General features: G+C 41.9%; 2 protein-coding genes across 3 annotated transcripts in view; one reads left to right on the forward strand and one right to left on the reverse strand.

The window, feature by feature from the left end:
* Positions 1–1,260, reverse strand: part of ankrd6b (ankyrin repeat domain 6b) — a 54,440-nt gene extending 53,180 nt beyond the window's left edge. For both annotated transcript variants that reach the window (XM_015352951.2, XM_015352958.2), the window contains exon 1: positions 1,092–1,260. The gene's annotated coding sequence lies outside the window, so the exon portion shown is untranslated. The remainder of the gene's footprint in view (positions 1–1,091) is intronic.
* A 996-nt stretch (positions 1,261–2,256) lies between these two features.
* Positions 2,257–26,975, forward strand: rragd (ras-related GTP binding D). The gene is made up of 7 exons (XM_069196434.1): positions 2,257–2,759; positions 9,513–9,808; positions 10,717–10,916; positions 12,213–12,327; positions 15,663–15,805; positions 20,528–20,676; positions 24,531–26,975. The coding sequence occupies exons 1-7, from the start codon at positions 2,627–2,629 to the stop codon at positions 24,680–24,682; spliced, it is 1,188 nt and encodes a 395-aa protein (XP_069052535.1). The 5' UTR covers positions 2,257–2,626; the 3' UTR covers positions 24,683–26,975.
* Positions 26,976–27,041: the final 66 nt, after the last annotated feature.

Raw genomic sequence — 27,041 nt, forward strand, 5'->3', positions numbered from 1 at the left:
GGCAGTGCACCGCGAGCCCCACTCCACTCGCGTGCTGCGCTGCTCTGGACTGAGTCATCATCACAATCAGGGCAACGGAGCCCCAGGTGAAATTCGCTGTCAACTTTCCAATTTAATTTTTTACAAGACCACTTCAACTTTAGTACACCCCTTTATCACCCTTTAATAAAGCCAGGCATCAAAGTATAGATAACACCATACAAACGCTCATACTTTTAAATGCGAGCACACCAACCAGAATATTACACAGACTCTCATGATTATTTTACCGTAAAGAATAATACGCAGCGATCGACTGAATGTACTGTATCTGTGATAACTGTACTATGTTAATTTCTTCGTCTTTCAAATGAAATCAGAGGAAGATAAATTACGCAATTCGTTTCCCTTCAACTAAGCCCTCACAGAAAACAAGGCGTGAACATACATTACTGTAAACGGTAAACGCAGTTACACTGTGCTTCTCCTCGGATACAAATTACTTGGCGATAGAAATCTGACCAGCACACTTTCTCCGCCCCTCAACTTTTAAACTAGGTTATCACGGTTAATCCTTAATCTGTTTTCGTTCTGATATCGTGATTTTTACCTCACTTCAGTAGTAGTGTCGATGAGGATACCAACACACTGTACACTCTACGATTTCCAATATACGGTGTAGTAAAGCAGGGCTAAAGCATCTTAAAATTATGTGTAAACAAAATGAAGCTAACGTAAAACCAGAACAAAAGTATACTACGATAAATTCGCACTGGCATACTTTCTTTACGATGCATTTAAACGGATACGCTTAAAGAGAAAATACATTACAACTGCGCGTACACGGCCAATACCGGACACATTACAACAACGATGCACATTCTTGCACATGTACCGTCTTAAACTTAATATTTCTGATGTGTATGTGTACCCATGGATCCTAAAAAGAACAATAAACAGCATGTTTTTTTTATCGGAAGGATATGTTTCAAGACTCCTTAAAGTTCGTAACTAAAAGCTTTAAACTGAGCATAAACAAAACCAGTGCCTTACAAATGCTATGGAAACCTAAAACAGCCCAAAGAAAAGTCCCGAAGCGGACCTGAACTTACCCTCTGTGATCCTGACTTGCAAACGGGGTGTTTTTAAACGAATAATAAACGCAGCAAGCGCTTGATTTACAGCTGCCTTAATCACTGCCCTGGTAGTCTCTGTGAGAACAAAAACGTGAAAGAAACTGAAACATTTCCAACTTCAGTGCGTTCACGCTGCCCGCTGGGAAGCCTATCGTAAAGCGACCTCTAGTGGTGAAAAATAAATATTTTGAAGGTACCGTAAAACGTTTCCATTTTTTATTCATTCGGTGCTTTGACTTAGCACACGAATTAAGAACTGATGTCCTTGAAAAGTATGACCAAACATATACTGTATACATAATGTGCGTATACTGCGCTGATCACTGTATATGTGCACCGCAGTGTCCAGAAATTGTGCAGAAGAAAAAATTAAAATTAAATCGAGTGTGATGCCGACGTGCCATTTGCCGTAAACATTGGAATCGATCTAAATAAGATAAAAGGCGTCAACGGTTTAATTATGATTGAAGCTTAACTACCTTTGTTGGCATTATTTAGATAGATGTAAACGTATTTTGAGCAGAAACCATTTGCTTACGTTTAGCAAGCGTTCTTCTTTTTTTTCTGTTATTGGACGAGCTAAGATTTGTATTTTTTCTGGGGAACGAGGGACAGAACATACAATCACAAAACGGAGATGTTTGTTCATTCAGTCGCAAGAGATGAGTCACTCATGCTCTGTCCCTGGTCCTGAAGTTAACATCATTATGTCGTATTTGTTATGGTTCATATTCTCCCAGATCGTAAGGGTATTTTTTTTATAAGAAGTGGGTTACATAATGTGGTCTTTGGACCTTGTCCTCAAAGGACTTAATTACTAGCGATGGCAAATGTTGTTATTTTGGTTAGATACCACGTACAGCAGAGGTACAGTAACAGGTGAATAAAGCTCAGGTTGCATCACATTTCTTTCGTATCGCTATGGAGTATTGACATGTTTACAGCTTAGCTTTTTGCTCCTTAATCCAGCAATGCAACACCACAGGTCTGCGTTGGGCTTTATACGACCCCAGTCGTATATATTACCCCCTGTTCAGTGCGTTACCCTCCACAAAAAGAAGAAAAGGAGAGGGCCGACTACACCTCCCAAGATCCCAAGCTGGCAGGTGGTACGAGCAGCCACAGGCTGCTGGGTCCGTCCTAATATCTCCCGGGCTGGAAGAGGCCGGTGCTGAATCTTTTTAAATGAAACTCAACTCAACGGGAACAGAAGCCAGAGTCTCCATCCCAATGATAGTTGCACACAAAGCGATTGCTTATTATTATTATTATTATTATTTGAGAGGGGGAGAAGCCGAGAGAAGTCACAGCGCAGTCCCGGTCCTTCAGTAATCAGTGTGACGGGGTGAGGAGAGAGATCCGGCCGCCTGCTCTCCTCTTATGGAGGCGGACGGGTCCGGGCATGGAGGAAGGGAGGGTGAAAGTTCACCAAAGACATGGCAATATCAGGTGACAATGTGTGGAGTAGCTGCCGGAGTCCTCGGGCGGCTTAACTCTGGAAAACCCCCGTTATGACCAGCGAAACGACCCCGAAGTACGTCGAAGAAGACAACCGAGAGGACGAGGCGACATACTACTACGACGACGACGACGACCTCGACGCCTTCACGGACGGGGAGCTTGGTAGTAGCTGCGATGAAGGGGGTAGGACACTTTCTTTTCCACAACTTCCTAAGGTCATACAAAACATTTAAAGATAACGACACGAGCGAGCATTGATTATGATACACATAACGGAGTTCTTTCTTTCGTTATCTTTGGAAAGTTACATTTTTTAAAAAAAGAAGAACTCTCTTTAGTTCTGTTACCGTAACCTAAGATATTGGGTAGTCGTGTCATACGTGTGGAACCAGACCGCCACAGGAGAAACGTTGAGCGCTACTATGACGCTACATTTTGCATGCAGGAAATGACTTTTGAAGTGCTTGAAGACTGTCCGAGGGCTTGTCCACAGGGGACTGACGGAAGACAGACTCGCTCCTAACAGCTGCGAAACTACAATTCAGGAGCGCCCTGCCTTCAAATGTTTACCTACTGTAAACTGGGGTATCATGATCAAGTTTTCCCTTCGTGAGTCCCGGTTTGCCGGAATCTGAAAAGAGAAACGACACATTTAAAAAAGCAACCTTTAAAACATCCCTTAGGTGTGTAGTGTACAGAATGCAGTTCATTGGAGTGATGGTAGCATATCGCACACATCTCTCCTCTCACTCTGAAGCCCGTCATCCAAAATGCCCGTCACCCTTGTCCCACATTTACACAGGGCTCTCTTGACTCAATTGAGGGCTCAGGAATTGTTTTGAAATGGATCAGTTGTATTACCAGGCTCTAGTCAATGCTTCGTGTAGTTCTCCATTCTTTGTACTGTATGTGGTTAGGATTGTGAAGTTACTTTTATACAGTATGTGGTGATGTGCCAGTAGATTCCTGATAATTTAAAAATACTGTCGCACACCCAAATATGATGGAATGGTCTAGTTTTCCCTAAACACTTCATATGGAAACAGAGAGCTGCTTTTGACCAGATTTCACAAAGAACCAGTGTGGACAGTCATAAGGACTGCTGTATGCCTGGGGTTTCTGATTGATACTCAACTGGTGCAAAAAGTATAGGGTCACCTGAACGGACTCAGTGAAATGTAGCAAATTAGGGAAAGATTAGAAAACGTTCAGATTTCTGTCCATTTGTGTCCATTCAGTCATAAGCATTTCCAAAAATATATTAATAATAATTATGGTTGCAGTCTTCTGTTCCACTGTCTTGTTGAACAAGTTCCATGTCGACAAGAGACTGGAGAGACCTGTGAATTGATTTTAAACGTTGCTTTTTTTTCCCAGTTAAATTCAAATTTTCCAACTAACATCTTGCTTCGTTATCATTATCTTCTCTGAAAAAACGGGCCTTAAATCAACACATCAGCTTTCTGAGGCTGTATCTTGATGTGGGAGAATGGGATGATATTAAGCCATTTCCCCTAACTGTGTACCACAAAAGCAACACTAGATCTTTGTTTTACAATATTGTACTGCAGGGACATACAGTACACCGTTTTGACAGTCCCCTCTCATATACTAGCTGTTCTTGGATCTGAAAATTTCAGACATGTGAATGTTGAAATGGCATCGGCGCGAAGTTGAAGACTTGGTGTTCTATTAAATTATTTAAACAGCTTAAATGTGCTGTTTTCTCCCCTTAACAGGAGTTTCATTAGATTTTTCATGTGACTTTAGTTTAGTTTTTCAGCACTGCATGTATTTTTGGATTGACCAGTTCCAAATACTCTGTTTCAGGATTGCAGTGTTGCATTTTATCTGCACCTTTTTGTGGTTGTACTGTGCTTGCTGTGTCAAGGGGAGATGTTGTTATTCTGTAGATCAGGAATCAGTACACCATAAGCAAAAGTGATCTTTTTGTATGTATTATATTCTAGGGTTTGATATTGATTTCTAAGAACCAAATTTCCACGATACACGCCAAGACGCTATTTAAAGAATCAGTGGAAAATAATGTAGTACACCTGATGCTTGCATGTCTAAAGTAGCACTTGTATAAGAAAGTACCACAAGTCACAGAAATTGTAGAAAAAAAACACAAGGACTTTCATCACAATAAGATCTTTGTGCACAGAACACATAGAAAATAATACAGCTATCGAACTGCAAATACCTGTATAATCTCCAAAAATTAATGGATACAAACTCCTGACACTTGAAGTAGGTAACAGTAGATTATGTCAATTAAACATTACCATATAAGTTACACATAAAACAAAACTGGCTTAAAAATTAACTCAGGGCACTTACAATTACATCAATTACACTGTAGGAAGCCAGACAAAATACAGTAGTTCCACAGTTCACCCCTTTGGGCCAATAGAAATGAAATTCTAGATCTGTTGTGCTTCTTTTTTTAACAAATGTTTAGTCAGATTTCCCTTTCTTTTAAACAAAAAAAAAACAACAACTCTTTGTCTCTTTGTTCCCAATTATGATGGTTAAAGTAGTAACTCCGGCATCCTGACGACACTTTTATCCCGAACACAGTTAGCTACTGTAGGTACTCTTGTACTTGCTCACGTGTATAGCAGTGGTATACCGTCTGGGATTTGAAGCTGCTGCCTTCCCATTAGGTAGTGTTGAGTCCTCACTACTGTTCCACACTTCTTCCTCCAATACGAGCTTTCCGGCACAAGGCAGGACAGTCACCCTTTCAGATCTCTTTCCTGGGAAAGCTTGGGGTGAGAGTAAGCAATGGCTGTTGGATTTTGCTCCAATCTGGAGATGGCGTGTCCCAGAAGAAGACTGACTCTCAGTTGAGAATACATAATATTCACCTGCTGTTGTTTTTTATCGTCAGTCCAGACTGGTGACACTTGAGGTGGGATTTGGGATGTTGTTGTCACGGATGTCGGAAGGGGCGAACCGTGGAATGGCAGGAGAGCGATAAAGACCCTATGCGTGGCGGCGAGACGGGGGTTAGCCCGGGCTCAGCTGTTCAGGAGAAGCCGTGTAGAAACCGATGCCCTCAGGCCAAGGACAGGAGTGACCTGGTGCTAGGCGGGTCTCAGGGCAACTGAACACCAATGCCGAGCCAGGAGCAGAGCAGAAGCAGGAAGTAAATAGGCTACACAACAAGACACACTGGAAAGACATGAATAATCACAGGGACCTAGGGACAGGAGAGAAGTAGAGTGTTCTCTAGGTGTACTGGGCGTGAAGGTTGTAATTTCAGTTTAATTAACTTTATTAGTTAATTTAATTATATTCAATATGGCCACTGAACCCAGACTTTGTGAACATAAAGCCAGTGGTAGTTTCTGTAGATGCTGTACAGTAGCTGTGATGCGGCCTTTCTTTTGGCAGTGTGGATGAACACGGCTGATTTTTATTAATCCGATCAACACGCTAGAGTACATGACAGGTTTATTGCACAGGCGTTACACTTGAGCCTCTGTCAGTCATTGTGGACATATTTGCCTTAATAAACTCAGAGGAAAAAAACAAAAACTGTAACTTAAAATGGAAAAAAAATAGTATTTTCGTCTTTTAAGATCATTCTTTTTTTTGCATTTTTAGTTACAGTTTTTGTATTGGTCTGCACAGTTTCATCAGACTTCTGTTGAAAACTTACTGTTCTGTTGAAGACTTACTGTTCAAAAAGTAAATCTGTTTTAAAAGGTAATGGAAAATAAGTTAGGTTCTTGGAGAACTGTGCACTGATAAACTCAATTGAGTGTATATAGTGAAAAGATTTTCACTTTTTTAAAATTAAATCGCCATAATGCAGTCAAATGATCGCATGCAACTTAATACAATTTTGAAATCCAGAAAATGCTGCAAGCCCTGAGAAATACAGAAGTCTGATGAATCTCCTGAAGTTGCAGCTCTATTCATGGTCCTCATTTAAGATTGGTCAGGGTAGCTAAATATTCTCAGTTATGCTCTAAGGGGATGTTCAGTATGTGCTCATTTCACAAGCTGCTAATGCATTTGGCACTGGAGTATAGATGAGCAAAAACACATTTAACAGGCTAATATGAGTGTTGTGCTTCTCCTAACTGCAATAGCACTGTAGGATCAGAAAGAATTAAAACATGCTTTTTTGCAAAAGCATTTATAGTTAACAGATCTGCTTTAAAAAGTCTCACAGTGAAGCTGAATGTCGCTTAATGAGCACGGTCTACACTTGGCTCTGAAGAAGGGCGGCACTGTAGAGTATTTTGAAATAACCATGTGATAAAATTAAACTAGACTTGTTTACATCTCACTTCTATGTTCCTGTGAAAGAAGAAAAAGAAGAGGTTGTTTGTCTCACGTTAAGCTGATCTATTTGCAGGCTTTAAGATCTTCTTTCTCAGACTTGAAGCTGCTGTCTAGTTCCAAAAAAAGTTTTTTAGGATTTATGTTGTAAAATGGACCAACACTGTATTTCCCAGTACCCTGGCATGCTTTCTAGCCTGGGAGCAGAAACAAAGGGTGGATTTAAAAAAACATGATATACTATTTGTAGATAAGGAATCTGGCAGAACTCTTGTTTGTTAAATGCTGCAATATATTCCACTTAATTCTCCAGGTCACAGTTTCTAAATTGATCTGAGCATGTGATTGGAGGAACATAGAACTCCCTGCGTTGCTGAATGGCATTGCAGCGTACTGTATGCTTATTATTGAACAGGTGAAGGTGAATTATATGCTGATAAATAGGGAAATGCAGCATTTTTGTCTGGAGCGCCTGCTCTGGGTGCGAGGGGGTCTTGTTAGAGAAATGTGCTCTGAGGCAGATCCTGCGTTAAAAAATGCTGGATGATGTCAGCCTGGGTCCATGGGGCATCCACTGTCTCGCAGACTTGGACAAAACTGGGGCCACTGCTGAGCAGGGGCCTCTCATCCTGTGAAAGGGGAAGTTGAGAGGGTATTGCAAGAAGATTAGTGTTGTTTTGACTGAGTTGTTTTTTGTCCTTACCTGTCCTGAGGAACAGAGCTTGGACAGGAGAGCCCTGACAAAGCTGGTAATAAAAGGAAGATGTTGTGGAGCTGCTTGCGGTACAAAGCTCTTGGCTTCTCCGATGGGACAGTCGGTGTGTGGGAGCTAAAGGAGGGATAACAGTCTTTTCAGCCTGGAAGTAACCTTAACATGCTCCTGCGCTGCCAACACAAGTATGACGCAGATCTCCGCTCGTACGTCTTGTAACTGTTTTCGTTCTGTGAGCTTTTATCCAGAGTAACTTACATTTTAGTTGGGTATGTAAGTTGCACAAAGACAAGGAGGTACCTTGCTCATGGATACAACATCAGCTTTCCTAGCTGGGACCTGAATCCACAACCTTGTGATTATAAACCCACAGTCCTACCTCCTCACTTCCAGATTCTTTCATCTGGAATTTCCTGGCATGGCCTAATGTTTGTTTTTAGCTCTCTTTTCATTAGTCATACAAAGATAAATACTGATCTCACTGTCAGCCTAACACCTGCAGTTTTTAGCAGAACTAATGATGTCAACAGAGAATACAGTGGAAACCCACCTTTCTTTGTAAAAGCTGTAGTTGTAGAGATAATACATATCGGAACCTTCAAATGTAGGTAAGAAATGCTCTTATGAGTTTAGCTCATTATCAGACTGTCTGGACTAAGAATCAAGTTTGTTTTCCCTTTCATCCCCTCAGATCATCTTTTCATGATCACTGTAGTAACTTTTGTACTTGCAGTGGAGAGGTCAAGACCATGTGTGTGTCATCTTGGGGGTGTAGTTGTCAGAGCACGTGCTTCCTGAGAGCATTGTGAGCCCCGAGCGCCACTGAGACAGCTAAAGGGTTGAAGCAGCAGGTGTCCGTCAGGCATTGACAGCACTGGCTGCTTGCTATCCCCAGAGTCTCCGCTGTGTGGTGGGATGAGGACCCACAGGCTGTGTAAATCCCACCCAACACCAGTGGTACAGTCCACAGTCCACTACTGACACAGCCCCGATTCGATTTAGTACTGCACCCCGGAACAAGCCTCTTTCAACCACATGTAGGCTGGAGTCATTTTACTAATTACTATTGACAGGTATAAGGAAACCATCTAGAAAGCAGAGCAGTCTTGAAAAACCCTTCTAGTGTTATTTTATACAGTAGTTAATTAATTTGTTTCATCAATATTTCCTATCTTGGCATTATATTTTTGCAGTGTTTTAAAATGTCATAGAAACCACCGGATACCTGCTCCGCTCAGATGACCAGCGTGCCTACTGCTGTTCCCCAGACCTTGTACTGTAGATCAGCCAGCTGTTGACACTTGCTGAAAATTTACCACTGCTCGAGTAACGCTTGGTCTTGCTGAAGAGAGAAGAGTCAAACTTTAGTTTATGTTAGTTCTGCACGTCATCCATCCATGCCTTTTCTGACAGCTTTATCCAATATAGGATTGCAGGAGAGCTGGTGCTTAACCCGGCAGGCAACAGGCTTAAGGCAGGAGGCACACTGGACAGGACATCAGTCCACTGCAGGGCAGACACACACACACAGGCAGACACACACTCACACCAGGGCCAGTTTTCCCAGAAGCCATTTAACCCACCAGTATGTCTTCGGACTGTAGGAAGAAACCTGAGCACCCGGGGGAAACCCACACAAACATGGGGAGAAAATGCAAACTCCACACAGACAGAGCCTCAGGTCTACAGTTGAATCCGGGACCCCAGCACTGTGAGGCAGCTGCGTTCGCCACTGCACCACTGTGCTGCCTATGCAGTTTGTTTGTTTTCAACCAAAATCAAAATCAAGAGACGTTTTTTTTCCTCAAAGCGGCCTTTTCCTGTCATGAAGGTGGGGGCCGACAGCCCCTCGTTCCCGGGTCCACCCTGTCGTGCCTGCTGCCATCCCGCGGCGCGTTCTGAGCCACCGTGCGATTGTGTTTCAGTGCTGGGGCTCGGCGACCCCTTCAGCAGCGAGGTGAAGCCCCGCATCCTGCTGATGGGGCTGAGGCGCAGCGGCAAGTCCTCCATCCAGAAGGTGGTCTTCCACAAGATGTCCCCCAACGAGACGCTGTTCCTGGAGAGCACCAACAAGATCTGCAGGGAGGACGTGTCCAACAGCTCCTTCGTCAGCTTCCAGATCTGGGACTTCCCGGGCCAGATCGACTTCTTCGACCCCACCTTCGACTACGAGATGATCTTCCGGGGGACGGGGGCGCTCATTTTCGTCATCGACTCCCAGGTCAGGCTCCTCCAGAGGGGGCCACGCGGGCCCTGTAAGCGTGTGTCTTGAGTTTCTGCTGTGATGCTAACGTTACGGTACTTTCACGAGGTAACCGGAGCACATGAGGGTGTTTTTAATTCTGGCGCAGACTAAATATAATCTGTTTATTCCATCTTTTAGAATCTGGGCCAGTGCTCCCTTGTTTTCTTTTTGACCGAACCGCTTCTTAAATTGTTTATCTGCGGCAAATAAATTAGATGACCTCTCGTGTAACACGATGCTTTCTTGGCTCAGTAGCGATCAAGATGATCATTCTGTTGAATGACATTGAAATTCGCAAATGTTACGTAGCAGTTGGACTCGGGAAAATTCGTGATTTCCAGCCACATGTCCCAGTGCTGACCACAGTGAAAGAACAGCTGTGTCTGTATTCTGGAGTTTCACTAGCTGCACTGGCGCAGGCATACTGTAAAAAGCTCATGGGAACTCATTTGATGTGGCTGTCGAAGTCCTCAAGGGGAGTTGGGTTGAATGTCGGTACTACTCACCTGTTTACCTCGGTGTTCTTAAAGCATGAAGCTATGCCATTGTGCCCTGGGCTGTGTTTTGAACAGGCCCTATCACATTTCTGTCTCGTAAATTAAATAGAATCTGAACTGATAGCATTTGAGAAGAAAGCGAAATACTGTACATGCATAACGCATTCTCACAAGTAAAAAAAAAACTACTTCTGATGACAAAAAACGACGCTGCCGTTGTGTACCAAATCTTTTTCTTAAGTACCGATCAACCTTTTTATGTCAAGAGGCATTCACAAGATACGAAAGTTTATCAGCATTATTTTTTGTCCTTTTTTGCCAAATGTCTGAAATGTGTTTTTGTCCCAGTCCGTCCCTGCAAGTTTGGTTTTCCGTGTTCTTGCACAGGACGACTACGTGGAAGCTCTGAACAGGCTTCATCTTACCGTGACCAGAGCCTACAAAGTCAATCCTGACATCAACTTCGAAGTTTTCATTCATAAGGTGGACGGGCTGTCAGATGATCACAAGATTGAAAAGCAGAGGGATATTCACAAGCGAGCCAATGACGATCTGGCAGATGCTGCTCTAGAAAGAATACATTTAAGGTAGAGTATTTTTTTTTAATGAACGTTCATATGAAGCAAGTGGTTGGGTAGCACTAGAAACTGAAGTTTTACCAAAAACTTTTAAAACGATGAGCCTGCCGCCTTGGTTCTCTTCCCTGTCCTGAGGAGTCGCCCCCAGAGGTGAAGAGAAAGATGTGTGGTTTTTATGAGCTCGGTTGTTCCTGGGCAGTGACGATAAGCCGTCTACACACCATGCGTTTTGCAGTTGTTTCTTGATTTTTATTTTTGTAAACGGAGCCATTTTGGACCTTACAGCGAGGTACGCTAAATGAAGTAACACGTGATTTATGAGCGAGTGTGCGAGGGCCACAAGGCTGAAAGCCAGCACCCGGTCTGTCTGTTCCTTCCCACGGCACACCGCCGCTGTTTCCGACACGCTCAGACTCGTCACCGGCCCAGGGACACGATTCACTTGGGGAACGAAGCGGATTTCAGGGTGTACTCCGAGTTGGCCCCGAAGGGCGCAGTCGTCCCCTCCGGGCAGGAGCTGCCTGCCGGGGAAACACGGAGCTCCTGCTCCCACAGTTTCTCTTCTTTTCGGGTTTTTTTTTTATGTCCGTCAAACTTAAAGAATTGAAGTACTGTAGCCCACGCAAGCAATTCCCACGTAAACAACCCTAGAGCAGCTTGTACTGTATGTGTTTCTACGCCAAATGTGCAATATGACACTTTGGTTACTCCAAATATACATGTAAGTAAACGACAGCTCGTTCATTTTTTGTTTCAAAAGTGACGTTTCCAAACTTCTGCGTTACACCCTTGAATGTCTGAAGGCACACTGGATCAAAAACGTTGGTCTGTATAAAAGATAATTAAACAGAACATCATGTGTTTGGCCCTATTTCTTCTCCATTTCTTTATGATTAAACAGATATGTACATTAATTTCCCAAAATATGCTGTATCAGTAACATTTGAAACTTCAGTAATAATAATTATTCATATTATTCATTCTCACAACACAGTTTTTCGTTTGCCTTATCAATATTCATCTGATTTATTTCTTGAATTATTTGGCATTGTTTTTTTTTGCAAACCCTCAAGAAGAATACATGCATCTGCCATCCAGAGAGAAACTGAACAGAATTTCCCTTTTGTAAAATAATATGGCAGTTCAAATGTAACACTTTAAGAAAATAAAAAAAGAAGTGTGTTGCATAACTACTCACAGTTTCTGCTCCTTCTTATTATTGTCACTTTTGGGAATAACCTTTTGTGGTTTGTTTTCTGGGAATAACGTGGTGCTAAATCTAATCTGACATCTTTCTGCCTCCAGCTTTTATCTGACTAGCATTTATGATCACTCCATATTTGAGGCCTTCAGCAAAGTGGTGCAGAAACTCATCCCACAGCTTCCTACACTGGAGAATCTGCTGAACATTTTTATTTCTGTAAGTAGAACCTGACGGAGTGCAAAGTTATAAATAATGGCAACAGAAACTCATGCACTTAGAGAGGAATAAAATCTGACATGTCAGCCATGTTTCTCCAGTGCTAAACACTTGCATGTACAGAAGTTGGGCTGTAGGCACTATGGGGAGTATTGCCGGTTACCCAGTAAGTGCAGAGACGTGTTTGATTGGCTGGAAGAACGCTCTTGCATCCTGTACATCTTCACTAGGTTCAATCCTTTTCTTTTGAAATAGCATAAACATTAAGCAGTGACACAGGCATTCCTGTAGTGTTTATCAAAGCAAAAATAGTTATTTACTAGTACACGGTGCCTTGCTCTATTGTACTAATCAGACTCTCTCGTTTTTGTGATGGTATAGATGTGTTATCTGGTGCAGTTTCTTTCTTTAACATAGCATCCAGCAGTGAATTAAATAAAAGGCATCACTTACAGAACCACAGTGTGGAGAAACAATGATCATTTGAATGGCTATATACTGTAGCTGCAGTTTAGTTGATTTGTTTACCGAACAGTGCATTTATAGTACTCTTTTCAATACTTCAAAGAGTGTAGAAGAGGCTTAGAGGTTAATCTCCAGTAATGGTTTTAAATCTAAATTGCACATCAACTAGCTTTCTTGCCATGCTCATATTTTTATAAACCACAAAATTCAGGCGAACATTCAAATCCGGACATACTGTATCACTTTTAAGCATTTTGAACAGAAAAGAAGTTTAAAAACTGTTTTACGTTTACCGGGCAAAAAAACTATGTAATGTTTTGTCTACTAAATGTTTCCTTACACATTATTTTTTTCAAAAACACTCAAGTGTTCAAGACTCGTGTGTGAAGTGTATGGTAATACACGTGTCAGGACAACTGGACATGAGCACATTATTGCCTGGTGTGGCAGGGGGACTATGTACTGTGGTGCTTCCCCTCCTGGTCCGGGAGCACTCCTTTGTCTTTCATTCCAGCTGGGCTTTGCCATTGTTTTTTTCTGGGGGGGTCAGACAGTAGCATGAAACCTGTACCAGGTGCTGGGATGAAGCTGATAGTTTCAGTGCCTTGCTGGAATTTCACCAGTGGGCCCGTGCCACGCCAACACAGCTGACTGAGATGATGCTTGACAGCCCTTCCCACCCGTATATGTGCATCATCAATTGAAAACAGAGCGGATCTGAAAGCTATTCTGTAGGTGAACAACAATTGTAAGCCAAGCTAAAAACAACTTCCCACTCACTGCATATCTTAATATGGCAGACATAAGGCAGATTATAAGAGGAAGTCCTGCAAAACTGTTAATCAATCGTTCGGTTCACTTAGGGGGTTAATAGGCAGATTAGGAGCTCAGAAGACTCAAATGAACTGGCAGTACCCGGTCTGGGAAGAGCTGCTGTACAGGAACGTGCATACGCTACACACCAATAAAGCTGCAAGGCTCTGTTTAGACAGCAGGTGGAAGCAGACAGCAAAGCAGAAAGTCATGCTTCACCTCCATGCGTAGCATTTCAGCCCCACTGACAAGAGATCAAACTTTAAAGCATATGATGCCGTATTCTAGCAATAGGAGATTAAAACAGTAAAGCCTCCACTATCCCTTCTTCCCCCGTTCAGACCAGCGTTTCACAACTGAGTTCGGGTCAGAACGATCTTAGTGCTCATTTGAAATTCCCCAGAGTAGTTTGTTTTAAACTCATCAGATGCTGATTGTGTGTATGAAGAATGTGCATAGTACCGTGAGTTTGCACTGTACATGTGAAAATGGGGGGAATATGATCTCCATCTGGAATAATAATAATATTATTGTTGTTATTATTATTAACTTCTTACACACTTATAAAGCTCTTCTCTGGACACTCTACTCAAAGCGCTTTACAGGTCCTCCACCTCTCCTCCACCACCGTCTGAACAGCCAAAATGCTCCAATACGCTCCCCGCACATCAGCTCTCAGCAGGGAGAAGAACAGAGTAATGAAGCCAGTTCATAGATGGTATACATATTAATTGTGTATACTTGACTGTTGTTTTCTTGATTCATACCGTTACATGCGTTTAGGTTTGGTGTGGTATTTTGTAAATCGGATGCAGGGTGTGAAGTAAACTATTGCATCGTATGGAACTGCAAAGGGAGATGCCGGCTAATACTATGGGTCCGTAAATGAAACGTGTTGATGACTCTTTAAAGCCGCGTGTAATTTCTGTGGCTGATTCATGAGCGGTATTAACACAGCTCCAAGAGAATTGGTTATGTCCTGTTCATTTTGGTATTGGAAAAAATGATTCACAGATGCAAGAAACAATCTCTGAATTTATCCTAAAATGTTTAACATTGCTGGGGGTGGGTGTATGAGTTACCACAAGAACTTGCCCAAGGAGGACAAATTACAAGATGGGCGAACGAATTTCGGACTAGAAATAATGAGATTTTTAAGTCGCATGTGAACGGCACGGGTCCAGAATTGTACAGAAATGAAGCACTAGCTGAATATCCACCCTCTTTTCCGTAAACATTGTAGCCAGCTGTTCTAACCTTTGAGGTAGTGTTGTGATGTGGGCCAGTCGCACTGGGGAGAAGAGCAGCAAGGCAAATGTCCTCGTAGCCTGAGCTGGATTTAGAAGGAGGCATACAGATGTGAAAGGCTTTTAAGGTCATTGAATTAAAGTGCCATTGCATTTACCCCCCCTCCCCACACACTACTCCCCAGTTTTAGATTTTAAAAAAGATTGGGTCACCATATGTGGCAAAAAGAAAATACCATATTTGTGTAGTAAAGCAGACACTGAAAAAATATTAATTGAGAGAGGTTTTCACTTAAAGTAGGGTACGTTGGGATGTCTGGGATTCGGTAATCAATCTGATATTTTAGTAAGAGACCCGGTACTCAGTGTAAGAGCACAAGAGTGTGTACTGAGAAGCGGTGGCTATTTGACACATGTAGCCCGTCTGGTTGTTTGGAGCTGATTGATCTGTGGATCTCAATGATTCGCTTCTTGAAAGAAGCCAGTAAAAGCGCATATAATGTGAACATTTATGCAGACTGAATAGTTGACTCTGTTAGCAGATTTGATGATGACAGGCTTCTTCCATTCAGGGTCCCCATTCTAAACACGTTTTTTATATGAAATAGTGAAAGATTTGGCCAGGCTTTGCCTTCTCAAATGCAAACTGGCTTCTAAAAAGTAACAAATGTACATATTTTGTTCCATCAATACTAACAAAACCTGAGTAGTACATTTTTTTAGGTAATCAGTGTACAAGTATACAGTATGTATAGATTGCACTTGTTCAATAAATGCCTCTATTGATTTAACTCATGTTTTCCTTTGCAGAATTCTGGGATTGAAAAGGCATTTCTTTTTGATGTTGTCAGTAAAATCTACATCGCAACAGACAGCACACCAGTGGACATGCAGACGTATGAGCTGTGCTGTGACATGATCGACGTGGTCATTGATATCTCTTGCATATACGGGTGAGTTGCATGTGCAGACATGTCTATGGCACCTTCACCAGTGGGTCTGGGTGTCATAAGTGTCGCTGTCAACTTTTTGTGCCTCGATGCATTCACCTGTCTTCGTAAGGAGAGCTGTGATGTTACTGCATTTGCTACTGTATGTGTAAACGTTGGAACATAGAATGGTTATAAATCAGTTGGGGCAGGTTGGCCCATTTAGCCGATTTGGTATTAGCTAAATAATCTAAGATTCTCATCCAGCAGTTTCTGGAATGCCGCTAGATGTTCTGTGGATTCGTTCATTGGTTCATTTTTTAGACAAGTACTCCCGGAGAGTGTCGTGGTGGTAGCAGGCCGGACTCCGCTTTCCCCAGCAGCAGTCTCCAGCTCCTCCTGGGGGGCTCCCGAGCTGGCTGAGAGATCTTGGCTGTACTGTACCAGCACTGCCACACAGTATACACGGGTGCCCTGTGGTCCTTGCTTCGCTGTTGGTGCTGGAGAATGTTATTCAGCTTGACTTTGTCAGGCGTTTGAGAAATTTGAATACTTGTGTCAGGTTCCCTCACAGTCTTCGCTGTTCAGGGCTAAAAGGGTTCAGATGTTTCAGCCTGTCAGTGTAGGACATTCTCTTAAGTTTTGGAAAGCGTGTAGCTGCTCTTCTCTGAACTGACTTTAGAGCTGCAGTATCGTTTCTACAGTGTGGTGACCGAGATTGTAAAAGAGGCCTTTCAGTTGCATAGCATCTGTTAATTTAAAAATGTGAAGCTTTTGACTGTATTACTGAAGCACAATGCTGCCATTAAGGAAAAACAAATATTTCCTGTGTTTTCTCGTAATTACAAGAAAATGATCTTAGTGTTACAAGATAGGACATCCTCCCGTACCTTATGTGATAGTCGCCCAATGGCACAATTGTCATACAATACCTACTGTATATTATCATTCGCTGACTTTGTTTGTGAGGTCTTACATACTATTTCACAAAATTGTAATTGGGTCTGAATATGTGAGGGAAAAGTAATTTGTGAGGTGGTATTTAGACCTATGAAGTGTACAGTACGTCGCATTTGGCTTTTGGATTCATTTTGACTGAACTTTTGTTGAGGCCAGCAGAAAGAACCCTTCCTGTATGGAAAAAGAATCTCTTTGGGATCACATAAGAGAGATGATATTTCTTTGTTTGCAGAAGATATTTTCCGGTAACGCGGGCTGACGGGCTCCGCCTGGGAAGTGGTTTTCCGCAGGGATGCTCTTGCAGGAACGCGGGGAGATGGGGGCGTCGCCGGGGCAGCACAGCTGGCCGGGGGCAAGGGCTGGGAGAGCAGATGGGCTGGGAGAGCGCCCGCATCAGGATACAGATCTGACGTTCGAAGGAACACGACCTCAAAAAACCCAACCAGAGAGCAGCAAGAAAGTGGCCGTATGCAGCACCAGCTATGTAATGAAATGAGAATGTCCTGCACAGAGCACATCATCAAAATTAGGAAGCTTATACAGTGCCTTTAATTGTAGAATACCTTCATTATAACATTGCAAAACCAACGCATACGGTGCAGGCGGTAGGAATTGAATCATTTGTCTAGATGTTGTTGTGCTGCGTTACCGCAGAGTCTCTTTTGAGAGTTAAAGCACAAAATCTTAAGGACAGATCTTATACAGGATCTAAGACATTTATTCCTCAGAATACTAGGAAGCCGCAGTCAAATGAACAAACTCTCTCACGTTCCCTGGCCAGAACAGCCCGTATCTCAAACCTTGTAAAGCCTGGCTCAGCTGGTGGGCAGTTCCACCCCATTACTCACACACCATTTCATATTTGGACAAGAAAGCTTGCACGCAGGAGGGCACCGTGCATGGCGGAAGCCAGGGTATCGGCTTCGACAGCACAGGTATGGTATATTCCTCAAGACTCCTACAACTGCTGTTGCTTAAAAGTTTTTCTTTTGGAGAGATAACATAAGGAGAATCTTTATGTAAAAATCGAGCCTTTCAGCACCTACTGGTAAAAGATCAAATCAGAATGTTTCCTCGTACCTCGCCCTTACCCACTCATTTGTTTATTTTCATAAATGCAATATCAGTTATTGGTTCATCTTTGTCCCATCACAAAGCTAGTGTCTCCACTGTGTACAGTAGGTGCTATGCACATACAGTACAGCCATTTTTTTCCTTAACAAAACTTAACAAATCAAGTGAAAAAAATGCTGAAGAACTTCCAAGCATTTCTCTGATTATGTAGAAAATAGCTTACCAACACTCTATCTATTGCATAGACAATCCTTGATACAGTTTGAAAACCTATTACAGAATCACCTGGTTACATGCGTTTCTCCTATACTATTAATATTTGCCTCAAAGTGGATAGGACTCTACCAGCTTTGCCTGACAGGATGATGTCATTTTGGAAAACATTCTCCAGTACTCCAGTGATGGGTTTATTGTGGTGATAGCTGATGGCCTGCAGTTCTCAAGCAAGTCAGACACAAACCTCCCAATCCCTGCTGATGAGATACATCCCAATAACCACTACATACGTCTTGTCACCTTTCAAGCTTCACTTCTGCACATGTGCAGACTTCAGGTCATTGTAACAAAGGGATTGAATACATATGCAATTAAGAGCGTTCTCATTATCGTTAAAATACTAATTCACCTGCCAGCTTACACATCAGCATTTTGTAGGTTTATCAATTTGTAGTGGATTGTGTAAATCCTAAATATTAAGTCCCATTTGAAAATCGTCATGATTGTAAGCTCAGAAAGCAGAAACTGTGTTTTGCCTGAGGATGTATGTCAAAAGAATCACAGCCAAAACTATCTATAATAAATGTACACTCCACTGACACAAACGGACAAGAAGCAGGGATGGAAGAAGAAGTTTTGGGACAGCACGGTGCTGCGAGCAAAGCTCTGAAATGGGAGAAGGGGAGTGCTGGTACAGTAGCTGTCAGTGAAGGGGTTTCCAGGTACTGTAGGTAGGTGAAGGCTTGTGCAGAAAATGTGTGTGCGATTGAAAAGTCTCCTCACTGTCTCATTCACTTCTGATTCAAGCATCACTGTTCTTTCCCCGCAGACGTCACTTACGGTGCCCCCACTCATTTGCTTACAAAACATAGATCCGTGGGACCTTCAGCATGATTCTCAAGCATCAGTGCCGGAGGCAGGAACATTTGTGCTAAACTCCACAGCTGTATCAAAAGACAGGAGACACTGTACTGTAGGTGTACAGCTTGTATTGATTCTGACAGTGACCACAGATGCTACTACTAGTCTGAGACCTTCACTGTAGGCTCTCGGATGACAAATCGCTGCAAGGAATTTATCTGTATCTTGCCTGCAGTAAAGTTTAGGTGTACCTGCTACAAATATGATTGCCATATCTGCCATTTTTCTGGTAATAATGTGGAAAATTGATTTAGAATTGGTCATTTTCTTTTGATTGTCAGGGTATCTTGAAAGGAAAAAGTCCTAGTGCTAGCATAAAATGTGAACTTCTGTTTGCTTCTCGAGTGGTGTTCATTTATCCAGAACCACCTGGATATTGAATCTTGTAATCAGGTCAGGTCATCCTTTATATAATATTGGAAAGTGATTAGAATATCAAAATGATGCAGTGAAGTATTTTCATGGATTTATAGAGCAAAACTGGAAAATATTTTTTCTCATTTGAGATTTGTAGAGAAAGAAATCTTGGCAGTGATTTTCTTTCTTGCATTTATTTTGGGACCCAAGCTGATGTGTTTTCTGCTTAGGACCACTCACAGTTTCTTTATCTAATCCCAATCAAAGCACAGGTTTTGATTTACTTATTTTTAATGATATCTGTTCATTTCAGAATAATTCAATCTGAATGATGTCCAGCCTAATTTGAAAAATGTGTTAGTTGTTCATAACTGTAATGCAGAAGCATCTGCTTATTTTGTCCAAATGTGTTTATGCAATTTAATCTACCTCCATCATAAAACTGAACCATCTACTCACATGATGGCAGCTTTGTGTTATTAATCTGATTACCCAACAAAAGAGCATCACCATTTAAGATATTAAATGCATCATTAAGTAGACATCCATGCGATACTGCAGCACATATTATTGATGTACTTTGACCTCCAGTAGCAATTTTAAATAAAATAGTGAAAATCCAGAGAGATAAAATAGGAATTTAGCTCTTATGCAAACTGGAAATGTCTGGACAGACAAAGGAGTTTGTTTGTTTTTAAATACATGTTAGGTGTAATAATTGTTGATCCTTCATGTAGAGTAATGTGAGCTGTTATTGTAGTGCTGTTCTCCACCTGGAATCTGAATACTAGTAGTTTACCTGCAGACTGTAAAACCTGAAAAAGGTGTTTCAATAAATAAAGCAAGAGCCGCATACCTTCATTTGTCTGAATTGATACAGTGCAGTAACATGATCATCACCAGCTCAGGGCTGTTCACCACTGGTCCATGTTAATGCCACAGATCAATATAAAGACTGACATTTGCGTGAACATTACTACAGCTGAGGTGTGCAGTATGATTCAATATCTGATGCTGCACACAGGTGGTGGTGGAGGGGAGACCCCACTACCTGTAAAGCGCTTTGAGTGGAGTGTCCAGAAAAGCGCTATATAAGTGTAAGCAATTATTTATTATTATTATTATTATTATTATTATTATTATTATTATTATTATTATTATGAAGGGCATGGCACAGGCAGTCCCCTGTACTTGATTTTGACAATTCTCTGTTTTCAGTCTGACAGGGGATGAAATGGCCACTCCCTATGACAAGGAGTCGATGGCAATCATCAGGCTGAACAACACCACGGTCATGTACCTGAAAGAGGTCACCAAGTTCCTGGCTCTGGTGTGTTTCCTCAGAGAGGAGAGCTTTGAAAGGAAAGGTGAGTTTTGTAAAACACGGAATTTCTTTCAACCTGTTTAGGAGTGAGAAAAAAACGTTGGTGATATCCCTGAAAAGTATATGTGTTGAACTCTACAGTCTTGTCTTTGAGATTAATTGTGACACTATTACAGTATCTCATGTTTCACAGCCTCGGTAGATTACCTTTTTCACAGGTGTTGTTCTTTGAAAGCAGTTGCCTTAAAGATGAAACACACTCTTCTTCTTGATGTAATCATTAATAATGTAGTAATAATTATTTGTAACTTATATATTGCTTTTGGGTTCTAAAGGAGAACATACAGTATAGACGGCACCCCACGTGGCCAAGATGCAGCAGCCATTGTGTGCCAGCAGCCACATTACACAACACAGCAGGAAGACAACTGAGAAATTCCTTCACCAGTTGAAATAAATGGGGGAAGTTTAGGTTAAACAGATCGCATAAACCCAGAATATAAGTTAGCCAGGACCCTAGGTTTACATCTCTGCTCTTTCAGACAATCCCATGGGATCTTTGATGACCAAATAATCAGGACCTCAGTTTACGTCTCATCTAATGTACGGCAGAGGTCCCCTGCCACCATACTTGAGCATTGGTGTAGTCTGCCAACACCACTTACAGCACAGTTTTCTTTAGAGGTCTCCCAGCCCGTCAACTTGCAGTGGATCCAGTAGATTTTATGAGATTTGACAAGATGAGACTGGAAGGCAGTAACGCAGAGAAATTTGCAGGGGGGGGGGTGTCATACAAATGGACATTTCCAATTGCGAATCCTCCTGAGAGGAGGCCAGGAAACTGTAGTGCAGGGATATATGCATGAGGACGTCCTGTCCCTTGGAGCGCGCAGGCCTGAAGAAGAAGGCTTGTAAGAGGTTGTGGTCTCATGATTTGAAAACTCCTAGATGAAATTACCCAGGTTCCCCTGTCTTCCCCCACTTCAGTACTATTTTATATAAATCTATCCCTAATGTTAGGCCCTATATTATAATACCCAGAAATTTTTAAAATTAGAAAAGCTCATTTTATGAGCTAAAAGGCTTGTTAAGATTGGCTTGCTTAAAATGTCTCCAGTGTGTGTCGTGTGTGGTGGGAGTAGACATCTGGTAGGTTTGATTTATTGGGGGAGAGGTGATCAAAATGCAGCCCTGAGGGCTCCGGCATTCACATGTTAATAATAAGAACCACAGGATTGCGTTTAATCCTGCTTCACACAAGGGATACAGTATTTTCCTCTTCAGCTATCTAGCTCAGTAATAAGAACTTAAAAAATCATTTTTTTTCATATAATTCCTTTCCCACCATACAGTATATTCATGTAAAGAAAAATGGAATACCTCTGTCTCATAAATTTATAAAATCATTTTTCAGTTATCATTTTATCAGCTAGTTGGGGTGCCAAAAATAACATCTGGTTTAAATCTTATGTACAGTACAGCCTTTCTTTAATGTAAGTAGAAAATACAGTACATGGTGCTCTTTGTTGTTTTAGATAATACTGTAGGTGCGGGTGGCATGGTGGAGCAGTAGTTACTCTAGCATTGCTGCCTCTCGGAGCTGAGCAGCTGGGACAGACTCAGAACATCCTTAAAAAATGGAAGTTAAGGGAAACTGTTGGCAGTCAAGGCAAGATCTGGAAGACACGGAAAACTCTCTGACCGAACTGCTCGAAAACGGGTCCGAACTGTGAAGCAGAACCAACAGAGCACTACAGGGGACCTCCAGAACAATTTAGCTGACGCAGGAGTAGTTGTCCACAGGTCCACAGTATATCATTGCTTTCACAAAAATGATCTTCATGGGAGAGTTGTCAGAAGAAAACCTTTCCCACGACCACTTCATAAGAATTCCAATGTACAGGTACATATGGCAGTAAACTCCTCTGCTGTACTGTACTCATCACAAAACCCAATGTCTAAAGTATGCAACAAAACAACCTTGACACAATGGAAAGTTCTTGGAACAAAGGGCTGTGGAGTGATTAAATGAAAATTGGACTTTTTGCCACCACCACGGAAGATACATTTGGAGAAAAAAGGGAGAAGCGTTTGGAAAGGGAACAGCTTGCCAGCCATTAAGCATGGGGGTGGGTGGATCTGTTATGCTTTGGGGAGGTTTGGCAGCCAGTGGCACAGGAAATATTGTGCGGGTAGAAGGACGAATGGATTCAACTAAATATCAACAAGTCCTAGAAGCTGATATCCCAGGGTCAGTGAAGAAACTGGAGCTGGAAAGTGGTCGGATATATCAGCAAGACAGCAATCCACAAAATACCTGTAGATTAACCATGAAGTACTTACAGGAACGAAAGGAATGGCCTCCACAGTCCCCAGACTTGAAAAGTATGAAAATCTGTGGGGAGGTCAATGAAGACCTAAGAATATTTCTGAGCTGGAGTAGAATGGAACAAGGAAGAGTGGGGAAACAATTCCAAAAGCAAGAACAGAAAACTCTTGGCTGGCTGCAGGAAACGTTTAGAAGCTGTGATTTCACCTCCATGAAGGTGTTACTAAGTACTGACGGGGTGCCCACATGTTTGCATTTCCCACGTACACTGTTTTATGATTTTGAAAATCTACAAAACTGTACATAAATACTAACTGTGCATTTAAATTTCCAGAAAGATGTTTACATTTGTACCATGCAGAGATTGTGTCAGCTTCTTTTCACTTAGATCCACTGAAACGTAAAATTTGACCAGGGGTGCTTAAATGTTTGCACACAACTATATATGGACCTATTCCTATATAATAATACACATGAGGTTCTCAGCTCTGGGGTCCTATCTTTTATTCTGGCCATTTTCTGCAGTTTTGCAATGGAGAACAAAAATCTTGTGTTTGTCCTCTCGGTATGCTACTATGAACAAGTAGACTAGTCATTAGACTTTGACTTGTCGGCACATTTCCACCTCGTGTTAAAGTTACAAATTAATGACTATTTTAAACAGAGTTGAGTAACTACCATTCTTCTGGCGTCAGTCAATACAGCCAAACAACATGTTTGCGGTTGTCATCAAGTGGTACATATTTTGGCCACCATTTCCTAAACACGTACAGTGCGTCTCACCTAATGACCTTGCAGTCACATTCACATCATTCACACAGCAGATGGAAGCCTACGGGGAGATTGTGTGGATGAACATTGATAATACTGCTGTTGGATTGTCAGAACGATGTCACTGACTGGCGTTCAGAGTTCTAAGCTGGCACTGGTGTGAAGAAATTGAGTAGTGAAACCGTGGTCATTAAAAAGTGGTCATACCTTGTCATAAAGGGTGTCTGTAAACCTGTGGCACCTCATTTTAGATAATTAAAATAGACCCAAGGTCCCAAGTGACTTTAGATATCCTATTTTCAAATGTACAATAACCATAGCTCAGTCTGTTCTTGATTCTTTGATCATTTGTATTCTATTATGCGAGTTGGATTTTTTCTTGTTGTTTCCTAATTCAAAATATAAACATTGTATTTCAATATGCTATGTACCCAAGATCATGAGTATATCTATAGATCATTCTAAAATACAATCTAGTATATACTGTATTACATTTTAAGTTATATTAATTTATGATCATGTCCAACTAAAATGGCCTGGAACTCCAGTGTTTTTTTTTGGGCAGCAGAGCCCTCTACCTTCATGATTCCTGTGATCTTCATAACTTTTAAATAGATTAATTATTTTCAATGAAGTTGCCTGTTGCCTGGTATCAAGTTGTCTGTTTTTCTAATCTTAATCAGTGGTACTTGTACAATCTGAGAGACTCTAACTTCAAAGATTGGAGTTGCCCTATATCTAGTCTATATAGTCAAATATACTGTATACAATGATCTCTCTGATCTGTCTCTTCTCAGGACTGATCGACTACAACTTCCACTGCTTCCGCAAAGCCATCCAGGAGGTGTTCGAGGTCCGGGTGAAGGTGCTGCAGTCCCGGAGGCTTCTGAGCCAGAGAAGAAGGAGTAAGCAGGCCACTCCCAATGGCACTCCAGGACTCCCGCACTGACTGTCTCCCCGTCCGCCGGACGTCCTGGGCAGGGGGACGCGCGAAGCCGAGCCCAGGTGCCTGTGGCCGTGGAGCTTTGCCAGGCCCCGAAGGCTCGGCCCAGCACCTTTCCGTCCGCTCCTTTCCCAAGACCGTCGGCGGTCGTTGCTAAGTAGGAAATTCGGAAAGCTGCCACCCGGGAACTCGAAAACCTGTCAGGTACTGCCTGCGTCTTAGAATCGAGGACAGAGAAACCAAATTGTCCTCTCTTCCCACGCGTCGGGCTAAACAAGAAGGCAGCCTGACACCTGCAAACCACCTACAGTGCCTGCAGAAGGTCTCCACGCCCTTTCCAGAGTAGCACATCTTGTGGCCTAGCCGCCTGAAATCAAGACGCATTAAAAATAATTTCTTTTACCTTTATTTACACACTGCGACACATGATCCCCGAGTGAAAAACAGGTGCTCAAACACTCTGAAAGGTCATTACAAGTGAAGACTCCGAAGAATGGGCTGGATAAGAGCACACACCCCTGAGTTCGTGGAAGTGGATGGAGGTCACAGTATGGCACCACACTTTGTACACTTTGACAATGTACAGCATCATTTGGCTGATTTACTGCAATGTGAACTCACTAGTCCACGTCATATATTGCAACATTTAAAATAATTAAATCAATATAGTTTCTTTAAACATTGCAAACCTATAAAGAATTACACTCTTATCATCAGTATGCAAAATACAAAATTATCTGACAATCAGTAGGTTTTATGGGAGAAACATTTCAAGATAAATTAATTGAGGCATTTTCCAATGCTAATTTGTTTAGCCCTTAATTGCCCTTAATTGCCCTTAATTAAAAAATATTAAGGGCAATTGCCATACAACTTAAGGAGGTAAATTGCAGTCATGGGAAGAAAAAAAAATCTATCTGAAACATATGTTTTGTTTTACACGGGTACCGCTGTTAATCACTTGAAAATACACTTGAAAGGATCCAGATCTGTAACAATCTGGCCTGTGACAAATCTAAAAATTGACATTTAATTGGAGTCCAGAAAAAAAAGATTTAAGGTGTTATAGAAATCTTTTTAAAAGATATATTTTTTTAATGCTGAATAATGTTGAAAAGATACATGTAGCCCTTTAAAGAGGCTGGTCATGTTGAAAGGTAAAGAGCTACTTTACGACACCATTTCTGTCTGAGGAAAAAGGTGTTTGTTGTTTTTAGAAGTGAAATTGCCAGTTCTTGTTTTACAGCCTGGCTTTACAGCTCTAGGAAACCTACTCTGTTGGGCCCCTGAGCAAGGCCCTTTACCCCAGCTACTCCAGGGGCGCCGTATAAATGGCTGACCCTGCGCTCTGACCCCAAGCTTCAAGTTGGGGCAAGCAAAAAAGACAAATTCCTAAAACAAGAAATTTTATATGGCTAATAAAGTGATCTTAATAAAGTAATCTTAACAAAAAAACGAACCAACCACAGCAGGTGAGCAGGACCTGTGAAAGGTACCAAGGTGCCAAAGGTAGATAATGTTAAAATCAAAATAAGCCATATCATGCTTTTACGTCTCGTGTTTGCAGTCTATAAGAACACATACTGTACATGCCGCTGTACAATAAGCTTTGTGAGTACTGATGTACTTTCATGGTGATCTGTAGTTTGCAGATGAGAGGCTTATAGAATATGAAGTGAAAAAACAGTAATTGCCATGGTCAATTGCAGCTGAAGGGCAGCCATAGCTTCAACACCAGATCACTCTAGGAGTATACAATACTGTATATCTCCACAGCATGGGTTACTGTGCAGAGTTAATTACAACATGCACACTGTATTTGCATATTGCACCCTCCATGTAAAAGCATTGTAGGGCACAGTACAAATTGAAACTCAGAACATAAAGAAATGCAAATCCGGTTAAAGGACATTTCACTATTCAAAAAGAAACATGACTATCGATCTTACTACCGAATGGGCTAGATGGAAGGACTGGCCTGCTGTCGTATGTAACCTTTCATATCACCCAGCGTTGCAGCATTTCTGGTCTTGAGTGGGAGATGGTTGCTGAAACAGGGATCAAAAGAGCCAGATGCTGTGATTCCAGCCAGCAGATGTTGGTATCTAGATGTAAGCAGCAACAGCAAAACAAAATACTCCTCTCTCTCGACAGTGCTGTTTCTTTGACTACCTTTTTGCCTTTTTCCCATGTATTGTTCAGAAGTTAAATTTCTAAGCCAGGGCTCAGGCACTCTCCCATACAGGAATTTTTAATTGAAATGTTTTTGTAAATGATAATAAAGTGACTATCCCTGGTGTAGGATACTGTTTGTATAACTGAATGGTCACCTCTGGTGGTTTTGTAGCTGCCTGTACACTGGATA

Source organism: Lepisosteus oculatus, chromosome 2 (assembly GCF_040954835.1).
Source record: "Lepisosteus oculatus isolate fLepOcu1 chromosome 2, fLepOcu1.hap2, whole genome shotgun sequence".
NCBI lineage: Eukaryota > Metazoa > Chordata > Actinopteri > Semionotiformes > Lepisosteidae > Lepisosteus > Lepisosteus oculatus.

Bases quoted from the DNA above. Each gene is read 5' to 3' on its own strand.
- rragd (XM_069196434.1), top strand. From the start codon at position 2,627: ATGACCAGCGAAACGACCCCGAAGTACGTCGAAGAAGACAACCGAGAG. The intron at 10,917-12,212 runs GTAGAGTATTTT...TTCTGCCTCCAG, and splicing joins CTAGAAAGAATACATTTAAG to CTTTTATCTGACTAGCATTT. The intron at 20,677-24,530 runs GTGAGTTTTGTA...GTCTCTTCTCAG, and splicing joins GGAGAGCTTTGAAAGGAAAG to GACTGATCGACTACAACTTC.